This window comes from Microcaecilia unicolor, chromosome 10, assembly GCF_901765095.1.
Source record: "Microcaecilia unicolor chromosome 10, aMicUni1.1, whole genome shotgun sequence".
In the NCBI taxonomy this organism is placed as follows: Eukaryota; Metazoa; Chordata; class Amphibia; order Gymnophiona; family Siphonopidae; genus Microcaecilia; species Microcaecilia unicolor.
In genome coordinates, this window is record NC_044040.1 from 49,656,136 (window position 1) to 49,677,718 (window position 21,583).

The following is a 21,583-nucleotide window of genomic DNA, read 5'->3' on the forward strand; positions in this document are numbered from 1 at the left end:
GAAAAAAATAAAAATAAATGTCACAATTAATACCTTTTATTAAATTTAGATATTAGTTATGTATCATATGTCAAAGAATAAAGTGGTTGCTCAAAGCATATACTAATCACAATCGCTCAACTGCAAAACACTATGCACAACTTTGTGCAAAAACACACTCTGAACCTTACTGTATCATAAATATTACACTGGGCAGAACCTAATACACCAATATACCACCCATACGGAAAATGCAGACTGTCAACAATATTGAAACAAGGGATCATAATATCACAATTCTCATGTAGAGACACAAAACATCCTAATTCATGTTTAATGTGGGAGAAAATGTCATAAATAAGTAAATAAACTTTTAATGTTGAACACCTAATTCTCAAAGTGGACATATTCCAAACAGTATAATGAAAATAAAATGATCTTTTCTACCTTTGTTGTCTGGTGACTGTTTTTCTGATCATGTTGGCCCAGTATCCAATTCTGCTGCTATCTGTCCTCTTAACTCCGTTTCCAGGGCTTCCTTTCCATTTATTTGTTTACTTTCCGCCTTTCTTCTTCATTTCTTGTCCTACATCCGTAAGTAAAAGCTGGGTCCTCCGCAAACTTGACTGTCCAGTGGATCCAGCTTTTGCCTATTTTCTTCATCCATGTGCAGTTTTTCTACTCTCTTCCTTTTCCGTCATCTCATCTCCTTCCTCACTCCTCCCTCCCCCTTCATGTCCAGCAACCCTCCTCTCCCCTCCCCTCCATCCACCCATGTCCAGCAACTCTCCTCTCCCCTTCATCCACCATGTGCAGCAACCCTCCTCTCCCCTCCATCCACCCATGTCCAGCAACCCTCCTCTCCCCTGCCCTCTCCTCTCCCCTTCATCCACCATGTGCAGCAACCCTCCTCTCCCCTCCATCCACCCATGTCCCACAACCCTCCTCTCCCCTGCCCTCTCCTCTTCATCCACCATGTGCAGCAACCTTCCTCTCCCCTTCCCTCCATCCACCCATGTGCAGCAACCCTCCTCTCCCCTTCCCTCATCCACCCATGTCCAGCAACCTTCCTCTCTCCTGCCCTCTCCTTTCCCCTTCTTCCACCATGTGCAGCAACCCTCCTCTCCCCTTCCCTCCATCCACCCATGTCCAGCAACCCTCCTCAACCCTTCCCTTCCCTCCATCCACCCATGTCCAGCAACCCTCCTCTCCCCTGCCCTCTCCTCTCTCCTTCTTCTACCATGTGCAGCAACCCTCCTCTACTCTCCCGTCTGCCCTCGTTTCCTTCCTGCCCCCCCCCGCCGTACCTTTAAATATTATATTTTTGCTGGAGTCGCGGGCAGCGCCGGCATTGAAGGCATCAGCAGGCTCATCGCGGTTCCAGCAGCCTTCCCTCGCAAGTCGGATGATGGCTCCGCCCTCGTAGAAACAGGAAATACGTCAGAAGAGGGCGGAGCCATCATCCGACTTGCGAGGGAAGGCTGCTGGAACCGCGATGAGCCTGCTGATGCCTTCAATGCCGGCGCTGCCCGCGACTCCAGCAAAAATATAATATTTAAAGGTACGGTGGGCGATGGTGGGGGCGGGGCAGTGGCGGGCTGGGGAGGCTTAGCCTCCCCAAGCCTTTTATACGGGGCGCCTATGACTATAATTCTCTAGACCAGCGGTTCTCAACCCAGTCCTTAAGGGCCACCTGACCAGTTGGGTTTTCAGGATATCTCCAATGAACATGACAAGATGTATTAGCATGCAATTCCTCCATTGCATACAATTATCTCATATATAGTCATTTTGGGTATCCTGAAAACCCGACTGGCCAGGTGGTCCCCGAGGACTGAGTTACTACTACTACTTATTTCTATAGCGCTACTAGACATACGCAGCGCTGTACACTTGAACAATGAAGAGACAGTCCCTGCTTGACAGAGCTTACAATCTAATTAGGACAGACAAACAAGAGATAAGGGGATATTAAGGTGAGGATGATAAAATAAGGATTCTGAACAAGTGAATAAGGGTTAGGAGTTAAAAGCAGCATCAAAAAGGTGGGCTTTTAGCTTAGATTTGAAGACGGTCAGAGATGGAGCTTGACGTACCGGCTCAGGAAGTCTATTCCAGGAATATGGTGCAGCAAGATAAAAGGAACGGAGTCTGGAGTTAGCGGTGGAGGAGAAGGGTGCAGATAAGAGAGATTTACCCAGTGAACGGAGTTCCCAGAGAGGAATGTAGGGCGAGATGAGAATGGAGAGGTACTGAGGAGCTGCAGAGTGAATGCACTTATAGGTCAATAAGAGGAGTTTGAACTGTATGCGGAAACGGATAGGAAGCCAGTGAGTTGAAAACCATTGCTCTGGATGAAAGAAAGTCAAAATCTATTAATGTATCCTAAAACATTTTCGTATTTACTCACTTATCGGTGCTCCCAGAACTCTGCCACTGGCTCACAAAGCAAAATCTGATGAAATGAGACTGTGATTGGCTTAGTGCCAAGGAGTTAAGGCCACATCCCTCTATGATTCCTTCATTTGTGGGCTGCCCTGCGGTTCTGAATCGAATTCTTCCCTGGGCAAAGACGATGAGCCTGGATCTGAGAGAGGCACTAATCAGGACTTGAAGTGCCTTGGGCACTTGCGGCAGGAGCTAGAGGAGATGCAATCTGAAATATTTGCCACAGTCAAAAGAATCCATAGCAACCAGGCTCAAAACTTGGAATTTGAAAGTTTTCTAAATAACAGATCCTAGGTTTTATGAGTGTCTGTTCATGCGGGGTTGTCTGTGCTAGGGCCGTGCTTGCAGTTAGCTGTTACAGAACATAGTTGATAGTATGGTTGAGGAAATCTTGTATGCTATAGGGCTCCTTCCTAATTTTATTTTATCCTGCCTTAATTTGATTTTGAGACAAAGGCGGTTTTAGCAAATTTTAAGGTTATCAATAGAAATCAAACAAAATAAAACATGGAAAAGAAAATAAGATGATACCTTTTTTATTGGACATAACTTAATACATTTCTTGATTAGCTTTCGAAGGTTGCCCTTCTTCGTCAGATCGGAAATAAGCAAATGTGGTAGCTGACAGTGTATATAAGTGAAAACATTCAAGCATTATTATGACAGTCTGACAGGGTGGGAGGATGGGGGTGGGTATCCTGTTAGAATATCAATGATATACTTTGATGTCCCCATGCATACCTCCTACCCACCCCCATCCTCCCACCCTGTCAGACTGTCTTAGTAATGCTTGAATGTTTTCACTTATATACACTGTCAGCTAGCACATTTGCTTATTTCCGATCTGACGAAGAAGGGCAACCTTCGAAAGCTAATCAAGAAATGTATTAAGTTATGTCCAATAAAAAAGGTATCATCTTATTTTCTTTTCCATGTTTTATTTTGTTTGATTTCTATTGATAACCTTAAGAGTGGACTAACACGGCTACCACACTCCTCTACTTAAAAAGCAAATTTTAATAAATGATAAACGATTTAGGATATGGAAACATGTGGAGGAAGAGACGGAAACTTTGTGTGATACCCGTTCCCAAAGAGCCACCATCACAGGGAACTGTGAAGTATAAGTTGGATGATTTTGAGAATCACGGGAGAAGAAAGAACCCGCACTTTATAGTTTATTAGAACTTAGGGGTGTGCCTGAGTGCAAGGGCCAGGAGGATGCCCCTATTATTGTGCAAATACTCTGCCAGCAATTACTGGAGATGTGGACCGGACCTTAAAAGAGTTGGAACAGGCAAACAGGGCATTGGGGCCCCCTGTTCCCCTGGAACAATAAATCCATGGCTATAAGGTTCACCTTATAGCCAAAAAGGGAGTATGTGCATTTTCAAAACAGCTTGGATCCAAGTGTTTCAGGACATTTCTACCTTTACTTTAGCAAAGCGAAAAGAGATTAAGTACAAATGGGCATTTCTTTTCAGGCTTTGATTTGGAGTAGTAGGCAAACTGCATAGGGCCAAAACATCTGAGGAAGCCTGGAAAATTTTATAAGAGATTGGAGTGATTCTGGCTCTTGTAACAGCTATAACAGTGGCAAAAGATTCCAGATAAGAGCAGAAGACTGCAGAAAAACATTTCAGCAAGAAAAGGATTGACTTGAGTTTGGTGTTAAGACTTTACGGCCAGTTGACCATGTGTAATTCTATTCCACTTTAACTACTGGGCTTGAATAAGCTTCTGTTCTTTTGGGAGTGGTTTTGGATCTAATCTGGATGGGAGTGTATGTAGAAGAATGCTGTATACAAGCATTTTCTGAGGAGGTGAAAGGAGGGAGCTGTCACTCACTGGAAGGGTAGCTCAGGATCCTCACTTTTCAATTCTCCTAGCAAAAGACACTGTTTTATATAACAATTGAAAATGTCAGTTGTGTTCTTGCAGGAGTGAACCTTCAGACTAATCATGAATAGTTTCTCAGCACAGACACTGTCTGATCTCTGTTTTCCTCCAAGGTATCTGGTAATAAGGATTTATGAGTTTGTGCTTTGTCTGAACTGCTGTACTTAATCTTGAATGATAATTGTATGTGCTTGTTTTGTTATGTTTGTTGATACTTTTAATGTTTTACTGTGACTTGCTTAGATTATACATTGATAATGTGGGATAAATAAATAAATAAATAAGGGAGCGGCAGCCATCGTATTTAATAGGGATATACAAGTACAGATACTCAAAGTCAGCTGTGATTCAGGGGAAAATATTTGTGAGGGCTCTCAGGCTCCTTGGAGCTTACCATTGCAAAGATATTCACTTTGAATATGTATAAAACAATTGGAACTCTTAATATCATCATTTCAGTATAGCAAATTGGTGAGATTTTATTTTATTTTTTTTATTTTATTTATAAGCTTTACATCTTTAAACCAAGAATTTATACTTGTACAGAAAAGTGTTATTCTCATAAAATTAAGGAAACATAACCTTGTAAACAAAATGAAAATGTATACAACATAAACACTCAAGTCCACATTCAATGAGATCCAAGATTAATGAGGAAAATTAAGGAAATATTCTAAGGTAATATTGTACCTAAGATTAAAGGCTGATAGTTACTATTCAAGCTTATTTATCCTCCTAATGATCTTTTAGTTGCTATAAAAGTTGTTACATGAGTAGAATCTGTAAATACATATTTAACTGCATTATATCTAACAATACATTTAAAGGGGTACCTTAAAAACGTACCCTATAATTGTAAGACACCTGGCTTGAATACCAGGAACTGCTTACGTATTCCTGAAAGATCAGGAAATAGTTGGATTTTAAAACCTAAAAAGGGTTTCTCTATTTCTGAAAAACATACGAAACAACCATTGCTTGTCCGGTAATAATGCCACTGTTGCTACCAAAGTGGCTGCAGTGGCTAAGTCCGAGGTGTCCAATAAGCTGAAACATCTAAGGTATTTTGCCATTGTTGCTCTGGTATCTTTTTTTGGTAAATAGTAAACTTGCATAAAAGGAGGGAATTTATCTTCTGAGATTCCCAGTATTTCTTTTAGGTAGCGTTTCAACATATCCAATGGCCTCACCAAAGATACCAAGGGAAAGTTTATAAATCGAAGATTATTATTTCTAAGGTAATTGTCAAAAGTTTCAGATTTACTCCTTCAATTAGATAAACCCTTAATCATTGAAAACTGTGTATTTTCCACCTTAAGAATATTGTTTTCAATTTGTTCCATTCGTACAACCATGGATTTAAACTTCAGTCTCAGAATTGTCTATTCTCTGCTCCATATAGGAGACTTTCTGTGAGACGGTACTTGCTTGTGTAAGAAAGGTTTTACCTAATTGTGAAATTGGTGAGATTTCAATGCATCTACACATCCCGTGTTTGACTGTACTGGTGGGTACTCCACAGTGGTTAATAAACATGCTTGTGATCTCGATGATTTGGTGATTGACTTGGAAGCGTTTAATGTTTGGAGAGAGGGTAACTCTAAAGCTTGAGACTACATTTTTTCTTGACCCCACATTGGGAGATAGTCCCACATAGACTATTTGTTTTTGGATGGGACCTAGTGGACAAAGGACTGTCCTTCCCAAAAGTGACCATCTCTGGCAAAAGGTGACTAAAGTAGCGGATTCAAAATGTTGAGAATGGACCCATGAATGAAAAATTAGCCATAAGCAAACTGAAAAAGTTGCATGTTTGCGTCTGTAATTTTAATTTTTTCCACATAAAAGGATGGGGTTTGGACTGGTATATTACAAATGTTTGTTCTAGCAGAATTCTTTAAATCCTTATTACTTGTTTCTGGAGACTTTAGTCACCTCTCCCCAGAGATGGTCACAAATTGGTAATACTACTTTTTTGGACCACATTTCATGCTCCCAGATTTCTGAGAAGGGATTGAGGGATAGGTGCAGGACCCTCAATAACAGCCTAGTAAAGGACAAGAGTTTTGTTGAGTACAGGGCCTTCCTTCAGGAAAAGCTAATTAACAATATAGTTTGGGATGCTCTGAAAACTTGTTTCCAAGTTTATTTGTTTTATTGTAATTATCGTTGCTGCTCAGCATTAGCATAGGAAAGGAAAGGAGAGTTAATTCTGCACTGGAAGGCCTGGGTACATGGTTTGGCAGCTTAGCACTTCACCTGAAGTACTTAGAGACCAGCACAAAGCAAGACTGGAACAATGATATAATGATGAAATTGGACTTTCCCTGATGAAGCAGTCCTATTATGAGAGGTTAATAGGTTGTTGGCTTTCGCTTAAAAACTATCCAGATAAAAGATAGGTTTAAGAGAACATTTGGCACAAAATTAAAACACTCTGACCAAAAACAATTCACGTCCTTTTTAGAGACCTTCATATGTGCGACTCACACATATTTGGATATGGTCTCATTGCCCACTTTAATCATGTGAAGGATTAGAGGAGCAAATAAGGTTTGGCTGTGATCAAATCTTTGACTTCAGGTCAATCTCCTGGGTATTTGTACTCCCAGTTTGGTTGACATTAATCGAGCTCTAGAGGGTGAGCCTTTCCCCGCTATTATGCTGGAGGCATGGATCTCTTATTCCCAAGGAGCAGAAAGATATAACAGAATGCCAGTCATATTGCCCCATTTTCAGTCTTTAATATGGATGTTAAAACTTTTGCTGAAGTGCTAGCTACTAGGTTGGGCAAAGTTTTGCCTTCCCTGGTTCATCCTGACCAAGTGGGTTTCGTATAACACACCCAAGCAGCAGATAACTATCAATTTTACCTGTGTAACTCAGTGGGATATCATTCTGGCCTGCTTATTAGTATTTTCAGACGTTGAAAAGGCATTTTATAGGCTTGACTGGGAATTTCTGGATCAAGCTCTGCAAAAATTTGACTTTCAGGAATATTTTAGGGGCCGGATAAGTACACTGTAGTCTAGGGAAAGGGGAGGATGGGATTTTGATATACCACCTTTCTGTGGTTACAATCAAAGGGTTTACATATTATATACAAGTACTTATTCTGCATCTGGGGCAATGGCGAGTAAAGGGGCCCTTTTACTAAGCCATGTAGGCGGATACACACACCCAACCCGTGCCAATTTGAAACTACTGTCCAGCTACTGCATGGCCCGGGCAGTAATTTCATTTTTTTACGCACGCACACTACACATTAACATGAAGAGATGTGCCCTTGCAGGCCTCACTTCCAATTCATTGGGTATCCAAGCACATAAAATATTTAGCGGTCTCTATTTAACTGCAACATTTGTTTATTAACTATTTCACAAATGTCTATTCCACTCCATCCAAAGTTCTGGGTGGGTTACACAAGAACATTCATAGTAGATAAAAATAACAAAACAAAGACAATGCATTGTACATACCTACATAATGAAGCATATGATAAAAAGAGTGAGTGAAACTAAAGAATATCACATAACATATGAAAGAAATAAATCTACCTCCCCGATATTCAACAGCATTTAACCGGCTGGTTAAATGCCCCACAACCAACAGGTGATATTCAATGGGGGATAGCTGGCTATCTCCCGCTGAATATCACTGGTTAGCGGCTAGCAGATAGTCGGTTATATCAGCCAAGTGGCTATCCGCCAATTTTCAGTCCAACTTTAGTGGCTACATTTAGCTGCGTGAATATGTGGGATATCTTTGGCTGGTTAGAAGATAACCGGCTAAGTTCTCCAACAAACTACTGTAGAAGAATCAAGAGGGATTTTCATAAAGTATTTACCCAGTTCATATCACTTTGTCTAAGCAGTACTGGGCAAGTTCAATGGAAGATCTTTTGGAAGATGCTACAAGATCACCAACAGAAAGAAAATTAAGACCTGAAATGTGTTTTCAATTAAAGATTTAGCTCATGCATTTCTCAGTAGTTCAAGGTACATTCAATAACAGCATGCACTTTTCCAATCCTGGAAGGCTTATAATCTATGTTTATACCTGAGGCAAGGGAGGCTTAAGTAACTTGCCCATGAACACAAAGAATGGCAGAGGGATTAAAACCTGGCTTCCCCGGTTCTTAGCCTGTTGCTCTAACCATTAGGCTACGTCAAGTAATTATTACTCCCCTGAAACACTTTACCTGTGCATGAATTAGGTTGTTGACTTGTTTTTTGATGCCATCTGTGAAGTTTTCAAAGGTTGGATCAGGAACATACGTAAAAGAAAGACCATTGATTTTTAGATCCAATTCAATCCCATCCATCTTAATTTGAGTAGTAACTTGACTGTGGCTATTAAAATCCTCAGGCAGTTTTGGAGAAGAAAAGATAATGGTTGTATCGTTGATTGTTCTGACATATTTTTCTACAATCTAATATAAAAAGAGAGGGGACAAAATTTCAGAAGTTGTTCAGGACAATGAAAGTTTCAGTTATAATGCAACACAACCTACATTACCAGCATGACAAAATATATAAGAACATTCCAAATCATTTAGGGATATTCACATTATGTACAGTGTCTATAAAACTAATATTTTTCACATTATTTGGTCTACAGAAACAATTCAAAATGCATTAAAATAAGGTTCACTGATCTGCAAACTACAATGCTACTCTTTCAATGCGAAAGAACAATTATACAAATATTCAAAAAGTAATTAAAAGTAGGAAACCGAAGAATCTTGACTGCACAAGTCTTCACACCCTCTGTCATACCTGTCAAATAAGCTCTTTTTCTAAAAGTTGCTTTATGAAACTAGAGTGCATGTGTGTCCACAGTACTCAAACTGAATCAAATACACCCAGATGAAGAATCAAGCTGCATCTCTGTATAGAATGAATTTAAAGCAAAAGTCTAAACATATCAAAACATGGAACTGCTGAAAGAACACAATTATTCAAATGTACAGATTGAGGGAAGGCTATAAGCAAATTTCAGTGTATTCGAATATCCATAGCAACATCATTAGGTCTATCACTATAAAGTAGGACTTTACATTTAACGTGTTTTAATGTGATTAACGCGTTAAATTTTTTAACTTATGTTAATAGTTTTAACGCATTAATTGCGTCAAGCTGCTTTCTCCTGGTTCCGCTACCTATCTCTCTCTCTTTCATCCTCTCCCAGACTCCCTCCGGCATATTTTTCTCTCCTACTGCTGCTCCCCTCTCTCCCCGATGCTCCTGCAGTTTGTTCTCTCCTACCCCTCCCCCACCACAGCTGTACACCGTTAGTCTTTTCTTCCTGCCACCCCACTCTCTGGCATCTTATCCTCACCCACTGTACATGGATCTCTGAACTTGCCTTGAACACAAGGCAGCATTAAGAACACGCTACTCCACTTCTCTGTAACTGGAACCCTTCCTCTCTAGTGTCCCGCCTCCTCTGATGAAGCTTCCCGTTTCCTGCTGCAGGAGTTGGACATTAGAGAGAGAGGGCTCCGGTTACAGAAGAACAGAGCAGCATGTGCTTAATGCCGCCATGTGTGCAAGGCAAGCTTGGAGGGCTGCGTGGAGTAGAGAATAAAATTCCAGAGAACACGAGGTGGGCGGCAAAAGGGGGGGGGGGATAGGAGAGAACAAGATGCAGCAGGAGCATTATGGAGGGATCAGCGGTAGGAGAGAAAAATATATGCAGGAGGCAGGAAGAGTCTGGGAGAGAGTCACGGGGTAGTGGGAAAGAAAAGGCTGTCGGTGCTGGGAGGGAGGGGTTGGAGAGAATGTGGGGTGGCAGGAAAGAAAAAGCTGCAGGGGAAAAAGAGGAGAAGAGAAAAGAAAAAGTGAGGAGAGAGAAGGCCCTAAAAACAGAGTTCAGAGCACAGTCAGAGGAACAGAACCAGACACAGGGAATAAGATGATTAGAAAAATAAAATCACTGGACAAGCTCCAGCCTTGTCTTCAGTCTAGTCTTCCCTGGGTTTCTTGCCTACTATTAGTCGAGGTCTAGCCAGTCCTTGGGGGTTGCCTAGGTAGCATCAACTTGGCAGCGGCCCAAGAGCTCACCCCGAGTCATGACACGTAGATGTGATGGTGCATACTTAGCGGGAGGGTGTTCACATGGGTAGAGATCAGGCAGAACATAGATGGGGTATATACTTACAAACATAGGTTCTAAAATACAATCTGTGTGTTTTCTTTAACAATCTAGGCATGAGCATTTATATTAGCTCTATAGCTATTACAAGTGACTGTGCATAAAGTTGGGGCAAGTATTTTATCTATTAGGCTAGTATTCTATAAAGACAGGCAGGACCCTACTTTTCTTTATAGAACAAGCTCCAAATACGTGCATTTCTGGTGTCTAAAAATAGGGGTCCTTCATAGAATTACCCACTATGAGGCCTATGATTACTTTAAAAGAACTACAGAGGTTTCTGGCTGAGACTGGTGAAAATGCTGACTCAAGTGAATTATACGGAAGGTTGGTAAGGAGGAGAAAAAGTACCATATCATGTGCCACATAGCAAGGGAAATACTTTGGAGAAAGTTTTATGATCTGATGAGATAGATCAAAGAGAAAAATTTTGTTCTCAATGTTAAGTGAGATATCTAGTGTAAACAGACATGGCAGATCATGCTGTCATCTAGCCAGCAAGGGTAACCCGAGTCTCACCCGGGTTAACTCTGGACGCGCAGCACAGAGTAGTAGTAGTCATCATTGGGCACTTCTCCACACTCAGCAGGACTCTTTGTAAGGAGCGGTTTCTCTTACAAGACCATACACTCAGGCACAACCCTGCGATGCCTATCCTATAGCCAGATGGAACACCAGAGGTGGTAATTCCTCCTCTCAACGAACTGCTTACAATTGTCGGGTCGGGACCCCACATGTGGCTATCTTCATCCATGGGTATTGCCATATGGTTAACAGCTGGCTGTGGGCAGAGTGCGTCATGCCCTGAGCCCCAGTTACAGGCTGGACTCCTCAATCCGCCCGAGGTCTGGCTCCTGTACCAGCTTCTACGAACTTGATTGCCACTGTTCCCCTCTTGGATCAGCTTAACTGGAGTTGGCAATTCAGGATCCCCCTTAATCTTCTAAGGGTCACTTGGCAGGGGGCTTGTAACAGTTCAGGATCTAGGCACCCAAGGACAATTTCCTGCATTTACTCTCCCTATTTATCTACTAAACTCCTCCCCACTCTGAGGCTCTGCAAATCAGGGCACTCCCTTATTGAAATGATTTCATAAACCTTCCCTGGGCTGTCTCCGTTAATGATTTCAGTTCTAACCAAGGGTTACACAAGCATGGTGGTAGCAGCATAATGTTGTGGGGTTATTCTGCAGCAGTGGGAACAAGGCGGCTTGTGAAGACTGAGGGAAAGATGGATGGTGCAAAGTGCAGGTAGAGTTTGAAGGAAAACCTGTTCCAGTCTGTCATAGATCTGGGACTGAGGAGAAGAATCACACAAACCGAATCAACTCAGTAAGAAGTGAATGTTCTCAAGTGGCCCAGTCAAAGCCCATCCCCAATTCTGATGGATAATCTGCTAGCAGACTGTAGTCTACACATGGACCCCTAACAACCTTGGTGAAGCTTAAGTTATTCTGCCAAGAAAAATGGACAAAACTGCTCTCTCTCACTGTGCAAAGTGAGAAGACATCCTAAATAACTCATGGCAGTGAACGGCAGAAGCCTGTTTTGCAGCAAGTAATGAGTCAAGATGTGTGAATTATATACTCAAGACCTTTGGATTTCTTACTTTTTCAATATTTATATAATTGCTATTGAAAGTTGAAAATGTAGAGCATATCAAAGAAACACCTACTTCTATTTTCATTCTTTTTTTGTTAAGCAAACATGAAAGTTTTTACAAGCTTGTAGATTTTTCTAAGGCACTGTATATATACTAAATGGGGGTCAACCAAGCCTAAAATATTAGCTTGTGCAGATGAGTTTAAATAATAACTGCTATTTAATTATCATTTTAAACTAAAACAATAAACTTCATAACAACAGAAAAGGAACTTACAACTCTTGATTCTGAACTGCTTGTTTGCCTCTTCTCTCTGCTGGGTGGCAGACGAACCAGCATAGCAAAAGACTGTATCAAATCAAACCCTGTTCCTGAAATAGTGATTTTTCTTCCTCCACTGAAAAGCAAAATGTTAAGCGTCATGAACTTTGCTCATAAGTAGTATAATGCATGCATGCATAATGGGTAATTCTAAAACAGGGCATCTCCATTTATGTGCCCTGAAGGCCTGTGGTAAGAGCCTTTTCTATAATGGAACTTTGGTGCCTAGAGACTGTACAGAATACTAGTGTTTAGGTTCTCACTTGAGCCATGAAGCTGGCCTAAGTGTGAGTGCTTAAATTAAGGCAGAGATGTGCATAGCTCACAATATTCTATAAGTTACAAGCATAAATGGGAGCCCCACCTATGTCTTGGCCATGTTCTATCGCTTGCATATACATTATATATTAAGTTGTTATTTGCAGAATAGTGCGTGGGTGGCATACTGATATATATATATATATATATATATATATATATATATTTATTTATTGCATTTGTACCCCACATTTTCCCACCTATTTGAAGGCTCAATGTGGCTTACATAGTACTGTCAAAGGCGTTTGCCCAGTCGGTGGATAACAAATACAAAGTTGTATAGTGATCGTATGAGGTATAAGTAGAGGGTCGGAATGGATGAAGATTGCGTGATGTCCTGTTCGATCATAGTCGTAACTGTGTTGGTAGGTGAAGAGGGTTACGTGGGGTCGTTGGGGTAGGCCTTTTTGAAGAGGTAGGTTTTTAGTGATTTCCTGAAGTTCAAGTGGTCTCACAGCTTTTGGGAGCCCATTCCATAGTTGTGCGCTTATGTAGGAGAAGCCGGCTGCGTAAGTTGTTTTGTATTTCAGTCCTTTGCAATTTGGGTAGTGTAGGTTTAGGTAGGATCTTGATGATCAGACTGTTTCTTATTGATAAGTCTATAAGGTCTGTCATGTATCCTGGGACTACGCTGTACATGATTTTGTGGATTAAGGTACAGATTTTGAAGATGATCCGTTCTTTGAATATATGTGTAAGTGCGCATATATGCACATACATATGCCCAATGGGCATGGAAATGTTAACACCTAGTTTATAGAATTGCTTTTAAGAAACCTTCAGCAAGGGGTGGCCCAACCATTAGGCCACCTGAGGTGGGGACCTCAGGCGGCACTCTTCCGGGAATGGCATCTCCCCCTTCCTTCCTCCACCCCTTTTTCCGAGTTTACCTTCTTTTCAAATTTTTTTTTTAAAGTTGGCGGTGGCAGCAATTCCCATTTGCTGCCATGCTGCTGGCACCTGTGCCTTCTCTTTACTGCAGCTTGAATCTCTGATGTAACTTCCTGTTTCCTTAGGAGCAGCCGAGTAGAAAAGAGGCCCAGGGGCAGCAGCAGGGCAGCATGTGGGAATTGCTGCCGCTGTTGGCTTTTGGAAAAATGAAGAAAAGTAAACTCAAGGAAGTGGGGGGGGGGGGGGGGGAAGATGCTACACCCTGGCCGGGGGGGGGCAGCATCTCAGCCCTGCCTCAGGCAGTATCTTGCCTTGGGCCACCTCTGCCTGCAACTACATAGAGGAAAAAAAGAAATCCAGCCTTTTTGGTATGAAAGTCTCTCTCATGCATATTCATTGTGGCTATTCTGAAAACCTGACTGGCCAGGTGGCCCCCGAGGACTGGGTTGAAAACAACTGACCTAGAAAACCAAAATCTAGGTTGGGCAAACAAGCAACAATATCCATAAGTTAAAAAAATAAATAAAGAGTTGGCCTGCAAAAGCGGTCCCCTTCCCCATTTGAGTCCCTCTGGCTTCTTGAAGCTGTTACATCCATGCTGCCCTGCACTTCCTGGCATATTGCACAGACTCAGCAGTCCTCCCAGTGCTGTGCAAGTATGCTTGCTTATGATAATTTATGATCTTATGAGATAAAAAGCAATGTTGTGCCAGGTCACTGCTGTCTACGAAGGGAGTGCCATGCTGCCAGTCAGATATGAACGTGGGGGTGGGGGGTGGAGGTGAACGATGAAGGTTCAACAAGGGTGCTTAAAACTTGCACTGGCCCTGCACCTTATATAATAAAACATGGCTCTAATTTCATATCCTCTTTCTGATCTTATTTCATGTGAAAATAGCAAGTCTGTTAACTTCAGGGTTGGATACTGTCCAAGATCATTTCAGAGAATTAAAGCATCTGGCATTCATAGCTGGTAAACAATTTTTTTTCAGCAGGAAGGACAAAATTTTCTTTTAATCAGGAGCATATCAAGGAGGTAAGGAAAGCACTGCCACATTTCAGTGAGAAGTTAAAATATGGCCTTTTCTCTCACCTAATCCTCCCTTAAGAGTTTTCAAATCCTGCCTACATAGCAAAGATAGGAGCAGTTTCTTCAGTTTAGGAGTCTACACAAACTGGTAAGTGCCAGCATCAGCTGGACTTCATTCATTTGGAGTTGGGAGCCACATCTCTTGTGTACCAGCAGAACAGTCAGTAAGTGCTGCTCGGGAATTTTAGGTCAAACTCACACACAGAATTCATGGAGAATCTGCCCTTGTTATGCTAAGTACAGCTCCCCTAACAATAAACCACAGATTGAACATTGTGACCATGAAGGGGCAGGTACAATGTACAGACTTACAAATAGAAGTGCTGAGGTAATGAAAAACTGAGTTAAGCCTGTGGAATTTCAAGGGCTTCAATCAGGTAATCGCCAGCAAGATCAAGTGTTAAGTGCCATGCGATATGTTGTCTTAACCTGGTGTGCAGAAGAAAGCTTTCCTGTAACTTAAACACCCCTGAGCAGTTATTTATTTATTTATTACATTTCTATCCCACATTTCCCCACCTATTTGCAGGTTCAATGTGGCTTACATAGTACCGTGAAGGCGTTCGCCGTCTCCAGTAGAGAAACAAATACAAAATAATGAAAACTCGCTAAAGACATTTGAATAATTTGACAGTAGGATTGCAAGTGGTGATGGGAGAAAAACTCTCTTTTTAATGGGAATTTTTCTGTTTTATCTATCTACATATCTCTCTCTATATACAGTGGGGGAAATAAGTATTTGATCCCTTGCTGATTTTGTAAGTTTGCCCACTGACAAAGACATGAGCAGCCCATAATTGAAGGGTAGGTTATTGGTAACAGTGAGAGATAGCACATCACAAATTAAATCTGGAAAATCACATTGTGGAAAGTATATGAATTTATTTGCATTCTGCAGAGGGAAATAAGTATTTGATCCCCCACCAACCAGTAAGAGATCTGGCCCCTACAGACCAGGTAGATGCTCCAAATCAACTTGTTACCTGCATGACAGACAGCTGTCGGCAATGGTCACCTGTATGAAAGACACCTGTCCACAGACTCAGTGAATCAGTCAGACTCTAACCTCTACAAAATGGCCAAGAGCAAGGAGCTGTCTAAGGATGTCAGGGACAAGATCATACACCTGCACAAGGCTGGAATGGGCTACAAAACCATCAGTAAGACGCTGGGCGAGAAGGAGACAACTGTTGGTGCCATAGTAAGAAAATGGAAGAAGTACAAAATGACTGTCAATCGACAAAGATCTGGGGCTCCACGCAAAATCTCACCTCGTGGGGTATCCTTGATCATGAGGAAGGTTAGAAATCAGCCTACAACTACAAGGGGGGAACTTGTCAATGATCTCAAGGCAGCTGGGACCACTGTCACCACGAAAACCATTGGTAACACATTACGACATAATGGATTGCAATCCTGCAGTGCCCGCAAGGTCCCCCTGCTCCGGAAGGCACATGTGACGGCCCGTCTGAAGTTTGCCAGTGAACACCTGGATGATGCCGAGAGTGATTGGGAGAAGGTGCTGTGGTCAGATGAGACAAAAATTGAGCTCTTTGGCATGAACTCAACTCGCCGTGTTTGGAGGAAGAGAAATGCTGCCTATGACCCAAAGAACACCGTCCCCACTGTCAAGCATGGAGGTGGAAATGTTATGTTTTGGGGGTGTTTCTCTGCTAAGGGCACAGGACTACTTCACCGCATCAATGGGAGAATGGATGGGGCCATGTACCGTACAATTCTGAGTGACAACCTCCTTCCCTCCGCCAGGGCCTTAAAAATGGGTCATGGCTGGGTCTTCCAGCACGACAATGACCCAAAACATACAGCCAAGGCAACAAAGGAGTGGCTCAGGAAGAAGCACATTAGGGTCATGGAGTGGCCTAGCCAGTCACCAGACCTTAATCCCATTGAAAACTTATGGAGGGAGCTGAAGCTGCGAGTTGCCAAGCGACAGCCCAGAACTCTTAATGATTTAGAGATGATCTGCAAAGAGGAGTGGACCAAAATTCCTCCTGACATGTGTGCAAACCTCATCATCAACTACAGAACACGTCTGACCGCTGTGCTTGCCAACAAGGGTTTTGCCACCAAGTATTAGGTCTTGTTTGCCAGAGGGATTAAATACTTATTTCCCTCTGCAGAATGCAAATAAATTCATATACTTTCCACAATGTGATTTTCCGGATTTAATTTGTGATGTGCTATCTCTCACTGTTACCAATAACCTACCCTTCAATTATGGGCTGCTCATGTCTTTGTCAGTGGGCAAACTTACAAAATCAGCAAGGGATCAAATACTTATTTCCCCCACTGTATATCCATATCTATACACCCATACATACACACAGAAAAATGTATATATTTTAAAAATGTATATGTATATATATATATACATATATATATATTTTTATTGTTTTTAGTTAGTTTTTAATTTTTTTTTTTATTTTAAAACTTCGTTTATATTGCTTTGGCAATTTGTATTAGGCTGGAAAGGCAGCCTACAAGTATACAGGGGAAGTTTGGTACTCCTACTTTTTCAGATATTTACAACAGACATGTACTGGGGAATAGTCTTACACTATGTAGCGGGCGACCAAAACCAAGGTTTTCAGTTTTGGTGGAATCTACTGCACAATTTGGGCTGAAACTTAAGCCAGGTAGCATGCCCCTCCCCCCGACCTAAAGAGGGTTGTGCAGCCCCCCCATCCCCACTAAAAGTTCTACTGGCCCCCAACTAAAGGCTGCCGTCCTCCTACCAACCTTAGGCCCTCCCGAGGCCTACCTTAGAAGCCTGGTGGTCTAGTAGCCTTGTCAGGGAAGGCGCGATCGCCAATCATTCCTGTCCATGCCAGCTCTGTAGTCAAAATGACTGCTAAGACCGTTGCGAGAGGTCACAGCAGCCATTTTGAGATTGGAGCCAGCACAGGCAGGAGCAACTGGGGATTGCTCCTGCCCCGAAGAGGCCACTAGACCCCTAGGGCTTCTAAGGTAAGCCTGGAAAGGGCCTACAGGTAGTGGGAGGGCAGCGGAAACTGTGGGAGCATGCAGCCCACTTTTGGTTGCGGAAGCTTTGGTTTCAGCCGAAAATGCACTGGCTGATTTCAGACCAGTTTCGGCATCAAAGCTGACACTGAAATTTGGTTGGACTCCAACGCAATCATTTCTTTGCTTGAAAAGGTAATAGTTTCAAAACTCACCTAGATACTGTTCTGAGAGTTGAAGATAAGCCGCTTATGTATGTGCAGAGCTGGGATTGTCTTTTCTGATGAGTACTGAAGAGAGAGTTTGTTGTCCTCTAGACTTGTCCCACCAATACTACAGTAATGTGAGACCTGTTCACATTAGCTTACACATTGAACATTTAGTATTCAAGATGTTATTAGGCTGACTGGCTTCTTCAGATTGTACAAGAGGTGGTCAGGCAGGAGATTCACTTTTCATATGGTTTGGCAATGTGAAAACTACATGTATTTGGGGAGGATGTTACCCATGGCATTCCTAATTCATACCGTAAAGCAAGTGGATATGCTTCTTGCCTAGGAGGAGGATTACTTTACACTGGAAAGAGAAAGAACTTACTGAAGAGGACTGGCTTATGGATATTCTGATTACTCTAAAAGAAAAAGATCTTTATTTGAAAGAGGTTAGGAGACTGAGTTGGGAGGAGCAGGCTATTTTTGGTTTGAGATGTGGAGGATACATCTGTGATACATAGGGAAGACTCTTTGCTCTATATCTATTTCAACACATTCAAAGTATTAATAAGGAAATGTGCTTTAACAAATTACCTGCTAAAACTTGTTGTTGGACCAAATTCCTTGATCACAGGATTGTCTCTATATGAAAATGTCCCAACATTTATTTCTGTTTTACTTCCATAGTATAATTTCACTTTGACATCCTCAGTCTTCTCATATTTTCCTGTAGTGCAAACTATTACTTCACTAAATGACGTACTACAATGAAGACAAAAATTGTGTTCAGTTATGTAAATATAACGGTATACAGAGAGCCACGATATACAGTAAAATCAGTGTTAACATAGTTTTCTGCTTTTTTCCTACATATTTTTCAAATTGGTAAAACATTTTATAACAATCTTCTCAAATGACCATAAATCTATAACGAGCATAAATTTTAGAAACACCCATTACCTGCCCATTCCATGCCCCTTTCAACTATGTGATTTAGAATTTATGCACATCACCTTACGGAATACGCTTAGACAGTTATGCACGTAAATTATTAATGCCAATTTGTGTCAATTGCTTGTCAATTGGTGCTGATTGGCTTAACTAAGTTGTGCGTGCAAATCCAGAGCACACCCGGGATTTCTGTGTGCAACTTAAGTCGAGCTACATAGAGAATCTGGGGGATCATGTGAAAACAAGGAAAACTGGATGAACAAGAGCTATTAGTAAAGTTTAATACAAACATTCCAATTCTCCCCACCAACTAGACCCACATAAAACTTCTCCATTCCCCATCTCATTTGGAACCTGATTCATATTTGTCAAAAGCTCAAGAGTACCAAACAGAACAAATATACCATATGCAAAAAATATAATACCAACCCTTCCCCCCCAAACCTTACTTACACCAGAAGAGCTCTAAACTCCCTTGTCCCACTCTTCCTAATGACCATAATAGATCTGATCACCACCAGAAATGAGTTTGTACAATAAACAAGAGAGCCTAAAGTCCAATTTATGCTAAAGATGGCATTAACATCCTCCCCATCCCTCATCTCCCTTAAACTAAACCAGTACACAGTTCATTTTTGTTCCATCTTACCTGGAATTATGCCCCTACTTCTATACAGTTTCAAACTTTGCAAGCTTGCCCCTTAGCATCCAGGTAAGTTTATCATTTCATCATTTTGACCCACTGGAGGTGCCACTTCAATATCTCCAGAGCCTCAGCAGCATTTAGTGTACTTGAATGTAATTCACCTTGACCTAGTAGAGTCACATGACCCCTGCCCTCTCTATCTTGAACATTTAAAATTACCTCTATGGATTGCTTGTCCCCCCTCCTTCCCATCTTTAAAAATGTTCCCCATGACCAACAGTTCCTTTCTCTACCTCCTTTCATATTTTATAATACATAAAACTCTCTCTCACAAAAAAAAGAGTGATTCTTCACCCAGCTGTTCCTAGTTGAGGTAACCCACTACTATACTTTTTGGAATAGAAGGTAGGGGAATTCCTAGACACACTCAGAGCAGGGAGAGGTGCAGGGAAACTCCCTACCAATAGTCTTTTTTTTTTTTTTTAATGTAAAGAGTATAGGGCAGCCTAGGAGAAGGGGGAGTGGATAGTTTTATGCACACTAAGGTGAAACAGAAGGAAGAAGAGGGCTCTGATCCAATGGCGTAGCCACAGGTGGGCCTGGGCCCACACATTTAGGGCTCAGGCCCATCCAACAGTAGCACACGTTTATTGGTAGCTGGTGGGTATCCCAAGCTTGGCCAGCTGAAGACTTCCCCCTGATGGTAATGAAGACACTACTCTCTACGATACCAGCATCTGCGCATTCTCAGTTTTCAGCGCATGCCTGCTGCAAACTGCCAAGGTAGAAAGAAGCATTTTCCCGCCAGCTGAGATATTTTTTTTGCTGGTGGTTGGGGGGAGGGAGAACACTTGGTGTCCACCCACTTCTTGTCTAGGCCCACCTAAAATCTGTTGTCTGGCTACGCCCCTGCTCTGATCACCACAGTTGATGAACTTTAGAAATATTACAGTAGATGCAGAACCAGTAAATCTGTCAGATGGGAGGTTTGTGTGTATGTGGGGGGGGGGGGGGGGGGGGGGGCATGATCCTTATTGTCCAGGGGCCCAGATCACACTCAGTCTGCCCCTGGATGACAGACCAAACAGATGGGACTCTTCAGCTTAGAAAACAGACAATTGAGAGGAGTTGAGACAATGTTTATAAAATTATAGGATGGAATGGTTAAATAGGGAATAGTCATTAATATTCTAAACACTAAAACACAAAGACATCATGAAAATCAGGACCAGTGGATTGAAAATAAATGTTAAAAGTATTTTATCATTCAAAAATTAAGTTGTTGCTGAAGGATGTGGTCAAGGTGAATAACTTAGTGGTATTCAAAAGAGATCTGGACAAGTTTCTGCAGGAAAAGTCCATAAAAATCAGCCAGACGTGGGAAAGCTGGAAATGAGCTCTGAGAAATTAGACCTACCTTTTGGTATCTGCTGGGTACTCATGCCTCAGACTGGCCATTTTTAGAGACAAGATGCTGGATTTGTTGGACCTTGGGTTTGACTCAGCATGACTTTTTAAAATTTTCTTAGAGCTCCCTAAGCCTGTCTGTGTAGGGTTTGTGTTTCAGGCCACATACATTGAGCAGCCTTCCTCCAAAAAGCCTCCATCTTCAATGCCCCAAAAAATACCCAAAACCTTTATTTCAGCAAGTCTTTAGTTGGTGGTGATAACCTGCTTTAGCAATTTTTAGAATGTTATGAAAGGCATGGTGCTATAAGAAGCTGTTGAATGAAGATGTTAATGTGTTCTTTAGAAAAAGCATTATTTGTATGTAATGTTTTGTCTGCGAATCTTATTTTGTGGATGCTAGATTGTAACCCCCTAAGATTTTGCAGGTAATGCGGTCTGCCCATGTAGCACCAGCCCAAGGCAAGATGCCGCTTGAGGCGGAGCTAACATGCCACCCCCCCTCTGGGACGAGATGTTGTCCCCTCCTTCGCAGCGTTTTATTTCACAGTGGCGTTCCAAACCCGGCAGTGATTCCCATATGCTGCCCTGCTGCTGGCACTCGCCGCTTCATTTTACTGTGGCTGTGCCTTTGACAAAACAGGAAGTTACATCAGAGAGGTGACAGCAGTAAAGGGAAGA

The 21,583-nt window shown here is 42.0% G+C and overlaps 1 protein-coding gene across 1 annotated transcript in view; it reads right to left on the reverse strand.

Moving 5' to 3' along the window:
- Nucleotides 1-21,583, reverse strand: part of PLXNB2 (plexin B2) — a 519,469-nt gene that overhangs the window by 61,668 nt on the left and 436,218 nt on the right. The window contains exons 19-21 of the mRNA XM_030217169.1: nt 18,493-18,660; nt 12,361-12,481; nt 8,528-8,758 (exon numbers count right to left, since the gene is read on the reverse strand). Of these exons, the coding sequence (XP_030073029.1) occupies nt 8,528-8,758; nt 12,361-12,481; nt 18,493-18,660 (520 nt within the window). The remainder of the gene's footprint in view (nt 1-8,527; nt 8,759-12,360; nt 12,482-18,492; nt 18,661-21,583) is intronic.